Genomic DNA, 18,330 nt, shown 5'->3' on the forward strand with positions numbered 1-18,330 from the left:
ATTCTAATTAAGTTAACGGCCTGCCACTTAAACTAGGTTAAGTAGAGGTCTGGGCAAAGTTTTCAACCTGGGGGGGGGGGGGGGGGGGCACTTCCATTGACGAGTGGATACCAGACGCGACCATGGGGGTCTCAAAAAGCACCCTAAACAAGTATTTTACATATTCTGAAAATGCACACCTTAAAAAGTATTGGCATGTGAAACCCTACCCCTTACAAGTATTGGAAAGATACCCTTGGCAAGTATTTCCGGAACTGAACTTGACCCCTAAACAAGTACTGCGATATTTTAATTAATTGTTATATGTCACGCACATCGGTTTTACCTTTACTTAATTACATCATTGGTTCTAGCTAGTACGGCCCACACCTCGCGCAAAATCAAACTCTCAACATGTCGTGTCAAGTTGACTGTTGGGGTAAATTTAAAGAACATCCTTTATAAAACATTTTAGTCTTTTTTATACCCCCGGTTTATACCCTCGCAAATTTGACCCTAAACATGCACGCTTTCCTAGCGAAATAGATACCTTTTTTCATTATTATAGTGTTTTTGACGTCCTTATTACGTTACGTACGTGCCCTATCTTGAAAAAGACATCCTTTTATGTGTTTTTTGGGTCGCGCATATGGTACCACTCGTCAGTGTAAGTGCCCCCCCCCCCTCCGGGTTTTCAACGCAAACAGAACGTGACTACGTCTGAGATTGTAGACTAGCCGGTGAAAATGGCGTCTCTGTGGAAGTCTTTTTCCGTTCTTGGACCCAAATTATGGTCTTGTAATCAACTAACATGTCGCACCTTATCAGTTTCAGTCATTCCTAGGGCTGCTGCCAATCCAACAGAAACTCGGATTGAGGAAATCAAAGAAAAAACAGTGAGTATCAACATTATTTCTATGCTTTTCTAAAGGTCATTCGTATTCTATGCAAATGTGTAGTCCCATACGTAGAAAATCGTGTTTGTTGGTTCATGAAAAGTAGAGTGTGGTCCACAACTTCCCAAGACCAGGCTGAAGCCAGCGCACAAACCCAGCGCACAGAATATATTAAAGCAAGCCAGCGCACAAACCCAGCGCACAGAGCTATCGCGATACAAACCGCCCTACACCGTATGCATAGTCTAATAGTTGCAGACCCTAAATACAGCTTAAATTCAAACGTCTCGAAGATTGTCATAATGCGCACGAAAATGGTATTCAGATAAAAGGCATAGTTATCCAAACTTACAGATGGCTGAAAATATGGAATTTCAATAATGCACTATTCCACAATATGATTGCTTCAAATATTAGTATATGACTGATTTGTATAACATTTGAATATATTATTAGAATTAAAAGGGAGTATGTTTCTATATGACATGGCATGAATGCAGCTGAAAGTAATTGAGATCAAGAAGAATCAAACAAATTTGGTAAAATGTAAACAAAATCGGACAAGGATAACAGAGTTATGATATTCTAAAGATCCGCATTTCGGCCAGTTCTATATGCCTTAAATTTCTTCTTTAACATTCATTGGAGAAAAGTAATCTCTCCTGTATATTCCATCTTTTTGAATCATATGAATTTATGAATATTCAAATTTCCTCCCCCTAGAATAAAAAATATTGTATCAAACAAAATTTAATGCATTTGTTCATTAATTCATGGATGTTATTTTAATATAAGAGACATTACATGATTTAAAAAACGACTTCATGTAAGAACATTTTATAAGCAAAACGAAAGTTGGAACACGACATCATGATAAATTCAAATGGATAGTCATGACTGCGTGCATTTTATTTTCACAAAATACTGCTGACCTCAAAATTCTCTTTTGTAAATTTGACTCTTTTGTAAATGATGTCTCTATTAGTATTATGATGAAAGAAGTTGCAACAACAAATAACTGAAGTACTGAATCAGTTCCAACTGTTTTAGTCCCAGGTAAAAATACAGTGGTAGAAAATCATATAATAAAATACAAAAGAACGAGTGGGGATAACCGATATGATATCATCAGCCCACCTAATGAATATTCATGAAGACATTAATATCTATATCAAATTCTCAATAAAAATTACACCCCCTGCATTTCGGGGCATCGTAGACCCCGTCCCCCTTTTCTGTGCACCAATGTTCACCCCTAGATCGATTAAGTGATTAATAAAAATCAATTTGGTTGATTTTCAAGACATAAAATTGTGATTTCGATTAGCGGCGAATTTATTACCAGACCAAAGTGGAATTGTTGGAATACACGTATATAATACATATATAGCACGCGCTATATTTTCGTCCTTGCACCCCCTACCTTTCGGGGCATCGTAGACCCCCCGTCCCCCTTTTCTGTGCACCAATTATGTTCACCCCTAGATCGATGAAGTGATTAATAAAGATCAATTTGGTTGATTTTCAAGACATAAAATGGTGATTTCGATTAGCGGCGAATTTATTACCAGACCAAAGTGGAATTGTTGGAATATACACGTACATAATATATATAGCACGCCATAATAGCAGGCGCCGTATTTTCGTCAATGCACCCCCACCTTTCGGGGCATCGTAGACCCCGTCCCCTTTTTCTGTGCACCAATGTTCACCCCTAGATCGATGAAGTGATTAATAAAAATCAATTTGGTTGATTTTCAAGACATAAAATTGTGATTTCGATTAGCGGCGAATTTATTACCAGACCAAAGTGGAATTGTTGGAATACACGTATATAATACATATATAGCACGCGCTATATTTTCGTCCTTGCACCCCCTACCTTTCGGGGCATCGTAGACCCCCCGTCCCCCTTTTCTGTGCACCAATGTTCACCCCTAGATCGATGAAGTGATTAATAAAGATCAATTTGGTTGATTTTCAAGACATAAAATGGTGATTTCGATTAGCGGCGAATTTATTACCAGACCAAAGTGGAATTGTTGGAATATACACGTACATAATATATATAGCACGCCATAATAGCAGGCGCCGTATTTTCGTCAATGCACCCCCACCTTTCGGGGCATCGTAGACCCCGTCCCCCTTTTCTGTGCACCAATGTTCACCCCTAGATCGATGAAGTGATTAATAAAGATCAATTTGGTTGATTTTCAAGACATAAAATTGTGATTTCGATTAGCGGCGAATTTATTACCAGACCAAAGTGGAATTGTTGGAATACACGTATATAATACATATATAGCACGCGCTATATTTTCGTCCTTGCACCCCCTACCTTTCAGGGCATCGTAGACCCCCCGTCCCCCTTTTCTGTGCACCAATTATGTTCACCCCTAGATCGATGAAGTGATTAATAAAGATCAATTTGGTTGATTTTCAAGACATAAAATGGTGATTTCGATTAGCGGCGAATTTATTACCAGACCAAAGTGGAATTGTTGGAATATACACGTACATAATATATATAGCACGCCATAATAGCAGGCGCCGTATTTTCGTCAATGCACCCCCACCTTTCGGGGCATCGTAGACCCCGTCCCCTTTTTCTGTGCACCAATGTTCACCCCTAGATCGATGAAGTGATTAATAAAGATTAATTTGGTTGATTTTCAAGACATAAAATTGTGATTTCGATTAGCGGCGAATTTATTACCAGACCAAAGTGGAATTGTTGGAATACACGTATATAATACATATATAGCACGCGCTATATTTTCGTCCTTGCACCCCCTACCTTTCGGGGCATCGTAGCACTGGCGTAAATCCCGGGGGGGGGGGATGGGGGGATATATCCCCCCCACTTTTCGAGGAGGGGGGGATGGCCTGTACAAACATCCCCCCCCCCCACTTTTTACGAAAGAAATGAAAAAAATCACAAGAGATAATTGTTTTATTGGTGAAAATTCTTTAAAAAATACCGCTTAATAAATAAAATAATATCATTGAATCATAAAATGCAAATAAAGAGCCAGTACACCATTTCCAAACGAAATACTTATGTCCTTATTATAACATTGAAGAGAAACCCCCGTTTCTTCCAATTTATCAATGTTGGGGTCTTTGGGAAGGGATTAAATGGAATGTCAAATTTTTTTTAAATGTAATCTCTAATAAAACCATTAAACCATCATGGGGTAAAAAAGATAATAATATGGGACATGGGGGGCACATCCCCCCCCCCCCATCGGCTGACCAAAAAAAAAAAACGGGGAAAGGGGGGGGGAAGGAGAAAAGAGGGAGAAAGGAAGAGAAACGTAGTGGGAAAGAAGAAAATATTATTCATTTTATTATATTATAATTATGTTAAGTTACATTACATAAGAAACATTTTTATCATAACTTTATGAAACATAATTTGCCCAGGGCCTACGTCTTCATTGTTCCTGGTGCTCGCATTGTCTGTTTAACGAGATATATAATCATGTTGTACTAAAACATCCCGTTTTCAAGTCAATATAAACCAAATATATTTCCTAGCACTTGAGTTATCATTGTTTTATGTAGTGACATATGCTTCTTTTTCATGACTCAAAAGTGATTGCCCCATGTTAAGGTCTTCGTATATATGAAACATTTCCTGTCCGTGATTACGTTCGCATTAGTGGATTGGTGAGATATGTCTGCTCTTCATGAATTCCTAAAATCAGTCCTTAAAATGTCCCTTCTTCTGATCTGAATATCAAAAATTTTCAGCTCGCGCTTCGCGCTCGCATCATTTGGTTAATGAAATACGTATGGTCCTAGTTAATTCCTACAAAGAAACCTTAGAATGCCCCACTTCAGGTCTGAATTATCTGAAGTTTTCAGCTCGCGCTTCGCGCTCGCATTGTTAAGCGAGACAGGTACCTATCAGTGAGATACATATCCGTTAATGACATTGTCCTTAAAATGTCTCTATTAGGTCACTCACTCAGTCATTCAAAAATTTTGCTGGTGCTCCCCCCTCATGCCGTGACCCATGGTACGCCACTGTGGACATATCAATGACAAATTCCTTGCATATCTAAAAACATGATTGCAAAAAAAATGCCAAAATATTTCAGTCATCCCCCCCACCCATCAACACGGATTTACGCCAGTGCATCGTAGACCCCCCGTCCCCCTTTTCTGTGCACCAATGTTCACCCCTAGATCGATGAAGTGATTAATAAAGATCAATTTGGTTGATTTTCAAGAAATAAAATCGTGATTTCGATTAGCGGCGAATTTATTACCAGACCAAAGCCGAATTGTTTGAATACACGTACATAATATAGCACGCCATAATAACAAGTGCCGTATTTTCGTCAATGCACCCCCACCTTTCGGGGCATCGTAGACCCCGTCCCCCTTTTCTGTGCACCAATGTTCACCCCTAGGTCGATGAAGTGATTAATAAAGATCAATTTGGTTGATTTTCAAGAAATAAAATCGTGATTTCGATTAGCGGCGAATTTATTACCAGACCAAAGCATAATTGTTTGAATACACGTACATAATATAGCACGCCATAATAGCAAGTGCCGTATTTTCGTCAATGCACCCCCACCTTTCGGGGCATCGTAGACCCCGTCTCCCTTTTCTGTGCACCAATGTTCACCCCTAGATCGATGAAGTGATTAATAAAGATCAATTTGGTTGATTTTCAAGAAATAAAATCGTGATTTCGATTAGCGGCGAATTTATTACCAGACCAAAGCGGAATTGTTTGAATACACGTACATAATATAGCACGCCATAATAGCAATTGCCGTATTTTCGTCAATGCACCCCCACCTTTCGGGGCATCGTAGACCCCGTCCCCCTTCTCTGTGCACCAATGTTCACCCCTAGGTCGATGAAGTGATTAATAAAGATCAATTTGGTTGATTTTCAAGAAATAAAATCGTGATTTCGATTAGCGGCGAATTTATTACCAGACCAAAGCGGAATTGTTTGAATACACGTACATAATATAGCACGCCATAATAGCAAGTGCCGTATTTTCGTCAATGCACCCCCACCTTTCGGGGCATCGTAGACCCCGTCCCCCTTTTCTGTGCACCAATGTTCACCCCTAGATCGATGAAGTGATTAATAAAGATCAATTTGGTTGATTTTCAAGAAATAAAATCGTGATTTCGATTAGCGGCGAATTTATTACCAGACCAAAGCGGAATTGTTTGAATACACGTACATAATATAGCACGCCATAATAGCAATTGCCGTATTTTCGTCAATGCACCCCCACCTTTCGGGGCATCGTAGACCCCGTCCCCCTTTTCTGTGCACCAATGTTCACCCCTAGATCGATGAAGTGATTAATAAAGATCAATTTGGTTGATTTTCAAGAAATAAAATCGTGATTTCGATTAGCGGCGAATTTATTACCAGACCAAAGCGGAATTGTTTGAATACACGTACATAATATAGCACGCCATAATAGCAAGTGCCGTATTTTCGTCAATGCACCCCCACCTTTCGGGGCATCGTAGACCCCGTCCCCCTTCTCTGTGCACCAATGTTCACCCCTAGGTCGATGAAGTGATTAATAAAGATCAATTTGGTTGATTTTCAAGAAATAAAATCGTGATTTCGATTAGCGGCGAATTTATTACCAGACCAAAGCGGAATTGTTTGAATACACGTACATAATATAGCACGCCATAATAGCAAGTGCCGTATTTTCGTCAATGCACCCCCACCTTTTGGGGCATCGTAGACCCCGTCCCCCTTTTCTGTGCACCAATGTTCACCCCTAGATCGATGAAGTGATTAATAAAGATCAATTTGGTTGATTTTCAAGAAATAAAATCGTGATTTCGATTAGCGGCGAATTTATTACCAGACCAAAGCGGAATTGTTTGAATACACGTACATAATATAGCACGCCATAATAGCAATTGCCGTATTTTCGTCAATGCACCCCCACCTTTCGGGGCATCGTAGACCCCGTCCCCCTTTTCTGTGCACCAATGTTCACCCCTAGATCGATGAAGTGATTAATAAAGATCAATTTGGTTGATTTTCAAGAAATAAAATCGTGATTTCGATTAGCGGCGAATTTATTACCAGACCAAAGCGGAATTGTTTGAATACACGTACATAATATAGCACGCCATAATAGCAAGTGCCGTATTTTCGTCAATGCACCCCCACCTTTCGGGGCATCGTAGACCCCGTCCCCCTTTTCTGTGCACCAATGTTCACCCCTAGATCGATGAAGTGATTAATAAAGATCAATTTGGTTGATTTTCAAGAAATAAAATCGTGATTTCGATTAGCGGCGAATTTATTACCAGACCAAAGCGGAATTGTTTGAATACACGTACATAATATAGCACGCCATAATAGCAAGTGCCGTATTTTCGTCAATGCACCCCCACCTTTCGGGGCATCGTAGACCCCGTCCCCCTTTTCTGTGCACCAATGTTCACCCCTAGATCGATGAAGTGATTAATAAAGATCAATTTGGTTGATTTTCAAGAAATAAAATCGTGATTTCGATTAGCGGCGAATTTATTACCAGACCAAAGCGGAATTGTTTGAATACACGTACATAATATAGCACGCCATAATAGCAATTGCCGTATTTTCGTCAATGCACCCCCACCTTTCGGGGCATCGTAGACCCCGTCCCCCTTTTCTGTGCACCAATGTTCACCCCTAGATCGATGAAGTGATTAATAAAGATCAATTTGGTTGATTTTCAAGAAATAAAATCGTGATTTCGATTAGCGGCGAATTTATTACCAGACCAAAGCGGAATTGTTTGAATACACGTACATAATATAGCACGCCATAATAGCAAGTGCCGTATTTTCGTCAATGCACCCCCACCTTTCGGGGCATCGTAGACCCCGTCCCCCTTCTCTGTGCACCAATGTTCACCCCTAGGTCGATGAAGTGATTAATAAAGATCAATTTGGTTGATTTTCAAGAAATAAAATCGTGATTTCGATTAGCGGCGAATTTATTACCAGACCAAAGCGGAATTGTTTGAATACACGTACATAATATAGCACGCCATAATAGCAAGTGCCGTATTTTCGTCAATGCACCCCCACCTTTTGGGGCATCGTAGACCCCGTCCCCCTTTTCTGTGCACCAATGTTCACCCCTAGATCGATGAAGTGATTAATAAAGATCAATTTGGTTGATTTTCAAGAAATAAAATCGTGATTTCGATTAGCGGCGAATTTATTACCAGACCAAAGCGGAATTGTTTGAATACACGTACATAATATAGCACGCCATAATAGCAATTGCCGTATTTTCGTCAATGCACCCCCACCTTTCGGGGCATCGTAGACCCCGTCCCCCTTTTCTGTGCACCAATGTTCACCCCTAGATCGATGAAGTGATTAATAAAGATCAATTTGGTTGATTTTCAAGAAATAAAATCGTGATTTCGATTAGCGGCGAATTTATTACCAGACCAAAGCGGAATTGTTTGAATACACGTACATAATATAGCACGCCATAATAGCAAGTGCCGTATTTTCGTCAATGCACCCCTACCTTTCGGGGCATCGTAGACCCCCCGTCCCCCTTTTCTGTGCACCAATTATGTTCACCCCTAGATCGATGAAGTGATTAATAAAGATCAATTTGGTTGATTTTCAAGACATAAAATGGTGATTTCGATTAGCGGCGAATTTATTACCAGACCAAAGTGGAATTGTTGGAATATACACGTACATAATATATATAGCACGCCATAATAGCAGGCGCCGTATTTTCGTCAATGCACCCCCACCTTTCGGGGCATCGTAGACCCCGTCCCCTTTTTCTGTGCACCAATGTTCACCCCTAGATCGATGAAGTGATTAATAAAAATCAATTTGGTTGATTTTCAAGACATAAAATTGTGATTTCGATTAGCGGCGAATTTATTACCAGACCAAAGTGGAATTGTTGGAATACACGTATATAATACATATATAGCACGCGCTATATTTTCGTCCTTGCACCCCCTACCTTTCGGGGCATCGTAGACCCCCCGTCCCCCTTTTCTGTGCACCAATGTTCACCCCTAGATCGATGAAGTGATTAATAAAGATCAATTTGGTTGATTTTCAAGACATAAAATGGTGATTTCGATTAGCGGCGAATTTATTACCAGACCAAAGTGGAATTGTTGGAATATACACGTACATAATATATATAGCACGCCATAATAGCAGGCGCCGTATTTTCGTCAATGCACCCCCACCTTTCGGGGCATCGTAGACCCCGTCCCCCTTTTCTGTGCACCAATGTTCACCCCTAGATCGATGAAGTGATTAATAAAGATCAATTTGGTTGATTTTCAAGACATAAAATTGTGATTTCGATTAGCGGCGAATTTATTACCAGACCAAAGTGGAATTGTTGGAATACACGTATATAATACATATATAGCACGCGCTATATTTTCGTCCTTGCACCCCCTACCTTTCAGGGCATCGTAGACCCCCCGTCCCCCTTTTCTGTGCACCAATTATGTTCACCCCTAGATCGATGAAGTGATTAATAAAGATCAATTTGGTTGATTTTCAAGACATAAAATGGTGATTTCGATTAGCGGCGAATTTATTACCAGACCAAAGTGGAATTGTTGGAATATACACGTACATAATATATATAGCACGCCATAATAGCAGGCGCCGTATTTTCGTCAATGCACCCCCACCTTTCGGGGCATCGTAGACCCCGTCCCCTTTTTCTGTGCACCAATGTTCACCCCTAGATCGATGAAGTGATTAATAAAGATTAATTTGGTTGATTTTCAAGACATAAAATTGTGATTTCGATTAGCGGCGAATTTATTACCAGACCAAAGTGGAATTGTTGGAATACACGTATATAATACATATATAGCACGCGCTATATTTTCGTCCTTGCACCCCCTACCTTTCGGGGCATCGTAGCACTGGCGTAAATCCCGGGGGGGGGGGATGGGGGGATATATCCCCCCCACTTTTCGAGGAGGGGGGGATGGCCTGTACAAACATCCCCCCCCCCCACTTTTTACGAAAGAAATGAAAAAAATCACAAGAGATAATTGTTTTATTGGTGAAAATTCTTTAAAAAATACCGCTTAATAAATAAAATAATATCATTGAATCATAAAATGCAAATAAAGAGCCAGTACACCATTTCCAAACGAAATACTTATGTCCTTATTATAACATTGAAGAGAAACCCCCGTTTCTTCCAATTTATCAATGTTGGGGTCTTTGGGAAGGGATTAAATGGAATGTCAAATTTTTTTTAAATGTAATCTCTAATAAAACCATTAAACCATCATGGGGTAAAAAAGATAATAATATGGGACATGGGGGGCACATCCCCCCCCCCCCATCGGCTGACCAAAAAAAAAAAACGGGGAAAGGGGGGGGGAAGGAGAAAAGAGGGAGAAAGGAAGAGAAACGTAGTGGGAAAGAAGAAAATATTATTCATTTTATTATATTATAATTATGTTAAGTTACATTACATAAGAAACATTTTTATCATAACTTTATGAAACATAATTTGCCCAGGGCCTACGTCTTCATTGTTCCTGGTGCTCGCATTGTCTGTTTAACGAGATATATAATCATGTTGTACTAAAACATCCCGTTTTCAAGTCAATATAAACCAAATATATTTCCTAGCACTTGAGTTATCATTGTTTTATGTAGTGACATATGCTTCTTTTTCATGACTCAAAAGTGATTGCCCCATGTTAAGGTCTTCGTATATATGAAACATTTCCTGTCCGTGATTACGTTCGCATTAGTGGATTGGTGAGATATGTCTGCTCTTCATGAATTCCTAAAATCAGTCCTTAAAATGTCCCTTCTTCTGATCTGAATATCAAAAATTTTCAGCTCGCGCTTCGCGCTCGCATCATTTGGTTAATGAAATACGTATGGTCCTAGTTAATTCCTACAAAGAAACCTTAGAATGCCCCACTTCAGGTCTGAATTATCTGAAGTTTTCAGCTCGCGCTTCGCGCTCGCATTGTTAAGCGAGACAGGTACCTATCAGTGAGATACATATCCGTTAATGACATTGTCCTTAAAATGTCTCTATTAGGTCACTCACTCAGTCATTCAAAAATTTTGCTGGTGCTCCCCCCTCATGCCGTGACCCATGGTACGCCACTGTGGACATATCAATGACAAATTCCTTGCATATCTAAAAACATGATTGCAAAAAAAATGCCAAAATATTTCAGTCATCCCCCCCACCCATCAACACGGATTTACGCCAGTGCATCGTAGACCCCCCGTCCCCCTTTTCTGTGCACCAATGTTCACCCCTAGATCGATGAAGTGATTAATAAAGATCAATTTGGTTGATTTTCAAGAAATAAAATCGTGATTTCGATTAGCGGCGAATTTATTACCAGACCAAAGCCGAATTGTTTGAATACACGTACATAATATAGCACGCCATAATAACAAGTGCCGTATTTTCGTCAATGCACCCCCACCTTTCGGGGCATCGTAGACCCCGTCCCCCTTTTCTGTGCACCAATGTTCACCCCTAGGTCGATGAAGTGATTAATAAAGATCAATTTGGTTGATTTTCAAGAAATAAAATCGTGATTTCGATTAGCGGCGAATTTATTACCAGACCAAAGCATAATTGTTTGAATACACGTACATAATATAGCACGCCATAATAGCAAGTGCCGTATTTTCGTCAATGCACCCCCACCTTTCGGGGCATCGTAGACCCCGTCTCCCTTTTCTGTGCACCAATGTTCACCCCTAGATCGATGAAGTGATTAATAAAGATCAATTTGGTTGATTTTCAAGAAATAAAATCGTGATTTCGATTAGCGGCGAATTTATTACCAGACCAAAGCGGAATTGTTTGAATACACGTACATAATATAGCACGCCATAATAGCAATTGCCGTATTTTCGTCAATGCACCCCCACCTTTCGGGGCATCGTAGACCCCGTCCCCCTTCTCTGTGCACCAATGTTCACCCCTAGGTCGATGAAGTGATTAATAAAGATCAATTTGGTTGATTTTCAAGAAATAAAATCGTGATTTCGATTAGCGGCGAATTTATTACCAGACCAAAGCGGAATTGTTTGAATACACGTACATAATATAGCACGCCATAATAGCAAGTGCCGTATTTTCGTCAATGCACCCCCACCTTTCGGGGCATCGTAGACCCCGTCCCCCTTTTCTGTGCACCAATGTTCACCCCTAGATCGATGAAGTGATTAATAAAGATCAATTTGGTTGATTTTCAAGAAATAAAATCGTGATTTCGATTAGCGGCGAATTTATTACCAGACCAAAGCGGAATTGTTTGAATACACGTACATAATATAGCACGCCATAATAGCAATTGCCGTATTTTCGTCAATGCACCCCCACCTTTCGGGGCATCGTAGACCCCGTCCCCCTTTTCTGTGCACCAATGTTCACCCCTAGATCGATGAAGTGATTAATAAAGATCAATTTGGTTGATTTTCAAGAAATAAAATCGTGATTTCGATTAGCGGCGAATTTATTACCAGACCAAAGCGGAATTGTTTGAATACACGTACATAATATAGCACGCCATAATAGCAAGTGCCGTATTTTCGTCAATGCACCCCCACCTTTCGGGGCATCGTAGACCCCGTCCCCCTTCTCTGTGCACCAATGTTCACCCCTAGGTCGATGAAGTGATTAATAAAGATCAATTTGGTTGATTTTCAAGAAATAAAATCGTGATTTCGATTAGCGGCGAATTTATTACCAGACCAAAGCGGAATTGTTTGAATACACGTACATAATATAGCACGCCATAATAGCAAGTGCCGTATTTTCGTCAATGCACCCCCACCTTTTGGGGCATCGTAGACCCCGTCCCCCTTTTCTGTGCACCAATGTTCACCCCTAGATCGATGAAGTGATTAATAAAGATCAATTTGGTTGATTTTCAAGAAATAAAATCGTGATTTCGATTAGCGGCGAATTTATTACCAGACCAAAGCGGAATTGTTTGAATACACGTACATAATATAGCACGCCATAATAGCAATTGCCGTATTTTCGTCAATGCACCCCCACCTTTCGGGGCATCGTAGACCCCGTCCCCCTTTTCTGTGCACCAATGTTCACCCCTAGATCGATGAAGTGATTAATAAAGATCAATTTGGTTGATTTTCAAGAAATAAAATCGTGATTTCGATTAGCGGCGAATTTATTACCAGACCAAAGCGGAATTGTTTGAATACACGTACATAATATAGCACGCCATAATAGCAAGTGCCGTATTTTCGTCAATGCACCCCCACCTTTCGGGGCATCGTAGACCCCGTCCCCCTTTTCTGTGCACCAATGTTCACCCCTAGATCGATGAAGTGATTAATAAAGATCAATTTGGTTGATTTTCAAGAAATAAAATCGTGATTTCGATTAGCGGCGAATTTATTACCAGACCAAAGCGGAATTGTTTGAATACACGTACATAATATAGCACGCCATAATAGCAAGTGCCGTATTTTCGTCAATGCACCCCCACCTTTCGGGGCATCGTAGACCCCGTCCCCCTTTTCTGTGCACCAATGTTCACCCCTAGATCGATGAAGTGATTAATAAAGATCAATTTGGTTGATTTTCAAGAAATAAAATCGTGATTTCGATTAGCGGCGAATTTATTACCAGACCAAAGCGGAATTGTTTGAATACACGTACATAATATAGCACGCCATAATAGCAATTGCCGTATTTTCGTCAATGCACCCCCACCTTTCGGGGCATCGTAGACCCCGTCCCCCTTTTCTGTGCACCAATGTTCACCCCTAGATCGATGAAGTGATTAATAAAGATCAATTTGGTTGATTTTCAAGAAATAAAATCGTGATTTCGATTAGCGGCGAATTTATTACCAGACCAAAGCGGAATTGTTTGAATACACGTACATAATATAGCACGCCATAATAGCAAGTGCCGTATTTTCGTCAATGCACCCCCACCTTTCGGGGCATCGTAGACCCCGTCCCCCTTCTCTGTGCACCAATGTTCACCCCTAGGTCGATGAAGTGATTAATAAAGATCAATTTGGTTGATTTTCAAGAAATAAAATCGTGATTTCGATTAGCGGCGAATTTATTACCAGACCAAAGCGGAATTGTTTGAATACACGTACATAATATAGCACGCCATAATAGCAAGTGCCGTATTTTCGTCAATGCACCCCCACCTTTTGGGGCATCGTAGACCCCGTCCCCCTTTTCTGTGCACCAATGTTCACCCCTAGATCGATGAAGTGATTAATAAAGATCAATTTGGTTGATTTTCAAGAAATAAAATCGTGATTTCGATTAGCGGCGAATTTATTACCAGACCAAAGCGGAATTGTTTGAATACACGTACATAATATAGCACGCCATAATAGCAATTGCCGTATTTTCGTCAATGCACCCCCACCTTTCGGGGCATCGTAGACCCCGTCCCCCTTTTCTGTGCACCAATGTTCACCCCTAGATCGATGAAGTGATTAATAAAGATCAATTTGGTTGATTTTCAAGAAATAAAATCGTGATTTCGATTAGCGGCGAATTTATTACCAGACCAAAGCGGAATTGTTTGAATACACGTACATAATATAGCACGCCATAATAGCAAGTGCCGTATTTTCGTCAATGCACCCCCACCTTTCGGGGCATCGTAGACCCCGTCCCCCTTTTCTGTGCACCAATGTTCACCCCTAGATCGATGAAGTGATTAATAAAGATCAATTTGGTTGATTTTCAAGAAATAAAATCGTGATTTCGATTAGCGGCGAATTTATTACCAGACCAAAGCGGAATTGTTTGAATACACGTACATAATATAGCACGCCATAATAGCAATTGCCGTATTTTCGTCAATGCACCCCCACCTTTCGGGGCATCGTAGACCCCGTCCCATTTTTCTGTGCACCAATGTTCACCCCTAGGTCGATGAAGTGATTAATAAAGATCAATTTGGTTGATTTTCAAGAAATAAAATCGTGATTTCGATTAGCGGCGAATTTATTACCAGACCAAAGCGGAATTGTTTGAATACACGTACATAATATAGCACGCCATAATAGCAAGTGCCGTATTTTCGTCAATGCACCCCCACCTTTTGGGGCATCGTAGACCCCGTCCCCTTTTTCTGTGCACCAATGTTCACCCCTAGATCGATGAAGTGATTAATAAAGATCAATTTGGTTGATTTTCAAGAAATAAAATCGTGATTTCGATTAGCGGCGAATTTATTACCAGACCAAAGCGGAATTGTTTGAATACACGTACATAATATAGCACGCCATAATAGCAATTGCCGTATTTTCGTCAATGCACCCCCACCTTTCGGGGCATCGTAGACCCCGTCCCCCTTTTCTGTGCACCAATGTTTACCCCTAGATCGATGAAGTGATTAATAAAGATCAATTTGGTTGATTTTCAAGAAATAAAATCGTGATTTCGATTAGCGGCGAATTTATTACCAGACCAAAGCGGAATTGTTTGAATACACGTACATAATATAGCACGCCATAATAGCAATTGCCGTATTTTCGTCAATGCACCCCCACCTTTCGGGGCATCGTAGACCCCGTCCCCCTTCTCTGTGCACCAATGTTCACCCCTAGGTCGATGAAGTGATTAATAAAGATCAATTTGGTTGATTTTCAAGAAATAAAATCGTGATTTCGATTAGCGGCGAATTTATTACCAGACCAAAGCGGAATTGTTTGAATACACGTACATAATATAGCACGCCATAATAGCAAGTGCCGTATTTTCGTCAATGCACCCCCACCTTTTGGGGCATCGTAGACCCCGTCCCCCTTTTCTGTGCACCAATGTTCACCCCTAGATCGATGAAGTGATTAATAAAGATCAATTTGGTTGATTTTCAAGAAATAAAATCGTGATTTCGATTAGCGGCGAATTTATTACCAGACCAAAGCGGAATTGTTTGAATACACGTACATAATATAGCACGCCATAATAGCAATTGCCGTATTTTCGTCAATGCACCCCCACCTTTCGGGGCATCGTAGACCCCGTCCCCCTTCTCTGTGCACCAATGTTCACCCCTAGGTCGATGAAGTGATTAATAAAGATCAATTTGGTTGATTTTCAAGAAATAAAATCGTGATTTCGATTAGCGGCGAATTTATTACCAGACCAAAGCGGAATTGTTTGAATACACGTACATAATATAGCACGCCATAATAGCAAGTGCCGTATTTTCGTCAATGCACCCCCACCTTTTGGGGCATCGTAGACCCCGTCCCCCTTTTCTGTGCACCAATGTTCACCCCTAGATCGATGAAGTGATTAATAAAGATCAATTTGGTTGATTTTCAAGAAATAAAATCGTGATTTCGATTAGCGGCGAATTTATTACCAGACCAAAGCGGAATTGTTTGAATACACGTACATAATATAGCACGCCATAATAGCAATTGCCGTATTTTCGTCAATGCACCCCCACCTTTCGGGGCATCGTAGACCCCGTCCCCCTTTTCTGTGCACCAATGTTCACCCCTAGATCGATTAGGTGATTAATAAAGATCAATTTGGTTGATTTTCAAGAAATAAAATCGTGATTTCGATTAGCGGCGAATTTATTACCAGACCAAAGCGGAATTGTTTGAATACACGTACATAATATAGCACGCCATAATAGCAAGTGCCGTATTTTCGTCAATGCACCCCCACCTTTCGGGGCATCGTAGACCCCGTCCCCCTTCTCTGTGCACCAATGTTCACCCCTAGGTCGATGAAGTGATTAATAAAGATCAATTTTGTTGGTTTTCAAGAAATAAAATCGTGATTTCGATTAGCGGCGAATTTATTACCAGACCAAAGCGGAATTGTTTGAATACACGTACATAATATAGCACGCCATAATAGCAAGTGCCGTATTTTCGTCAATGCACCCCCACCTTTTGGGGCATCGTAGACCCCGTCCCCCTTTTCTGTGCACCAATGTTCACCCCTAGATCGATGAAGTGATTAATAAAGATCAATTTGGTTGATTTTCAAGAAATAAAATCGTGATTTCGATTAGCGGCGAATTTATTACCAGACCAAAGCGGAATTGTTTGAATACACGTACATAATATAGCACGCCATAATAGCAAGTGCCGTATTTTCGTCAATGCACCCCCACCTTTCGGGGCATCGTAGACCCCGTCCCCCTTTTCTGTGCACCAATGTTCACCCCTAGATCGATGAAGTGATTAATAAAGATCAATTTGGTTGATTTTCAAGAAATAAAATCGTGATTTCGATTAGCGGCGAATTTATTACCAGACCAAAGCGGAATTGTTTGAATACACGTACATAATATAGCACGCCATAATAGCAAGTGCCGTATTTTCGTCAATGCACCCCCACCTTTCGGGGCATCGTAGACCCCGTCCCCCTTTTCTGTGCACCAATGTTCACCCCTAGATCGATGAAGTGATTAATAAAGATCAATTTGGTTGATTTTCAAGAAATAAAATCGTGATTTCGATTAGCGGCGAATTTATTACCAGACCAAAGCGGAATTGTTTGAATACACGTACATAATATAGCACGCCAAAATAGCAATTGCCGTATTTTCGTCAATGCACCCCCACCTTTCGGGGCATCGTAGACCCCGTCCCATTTTTCTGTGCACCAATGTTCACCCCTAGGTCGATGAAGTGATTAATAAAGATCAATTTGGTTGATTTTCAAGAAATAAAATCGTGATTTCGATTAGCGGCGAATTTATTACCAGACCAAAGCGGAATTGTTTGAATACACGTACATAATATAGCACGCCATAATAGCAAGTGCCGTATTTTCGTCAATGCACCCCCACCTTTTGGGGCATCGTAGACCCCGTCCCCTTTTTCTGTGCACCAATGTTCACCCCCTAGATCGATGAAGTGATTAAAAAAGATCAATTTGGTTGATTTTCAAGAAATAAAATCGTGATTTCGATTAGCGGCGAATTTATTACCAGACCAAAGCGGAATTGTTTGAATACACGTACATAATATAGCACGCCATAATAGCAATTGCCGTATTTTCGTCAATGCACCCCCACCTTTCGGGGCATCGTAGACCCCGTCCCCCTTTTCTGTGCACCAATGTTCACCCCTAGATCGATGAAGTGATTAATAAAGATCAATTTGGTTGATTTTCAAGAAATAAAATCGTGATTTCGATTAGCGGCGAATTTATTACCAGACCAAAGCGGAATTGTTTGAATACACGTACATAATATAGCACGCCATAATAGCAATTGCCGTATTTTCGTCAATGCACCCCCACCTTTCGGGGCATCGTAGACCCCGTCCCCCTTCTCTGTGCACCAATGTTCACCCCTAGGTCGATGAAGTGATTAATAAAGATCAATTTGGTTGATTTTCAAGAAATAAAATCGTGATTTCGATTAGCGGCGAATTTATTACCAGACCAAAGCGGAATTGTTT

General features: G+C 40.6%; 1 protein-coding gene across 1 annotated transcript in view; it reads left to right on the forward strand.

Annotated features, from left to right (window-relative positions):
* Window positions 1-680: 680 nt before the first annotated feature.
* The window catches only part of LOC129262101 (NADH dehydrogenase [ubiquinone] iron-sulfur protein 4, mitochondrial-like), a 43,170-nt gene continuing 25,520 nt past the window's right edge, over window positions 681-18,330 (forward strand). The window contains exon 1 of the mRNA XM_054900142.2: window positions 681-875. Within this exon, the coding sequence (XP_054756117.1) occupies window positions 726-875 (150 nt within the window). The 5' untranslated portion in view covers window positions 681-725. The remainder of the gene's footprint in view (window positions 876-18,330) is intronic.

Source organism: Lytechinus pictus, chromosome 5 (assembly GCF_037042905.1).
Source record: "Lytechinus pictus isolate F3 Inbred chromosome 5, Lp3.0, whole genome shotgun sequence".
In the NCBI taxonomy this organism is placed as follows: Eukaryota; Metazoa; Echinodermata; class Echinoidea; order Temnopleuroida; family Toxopneustidae; genus Lytechinus; species Lytechinus pictus.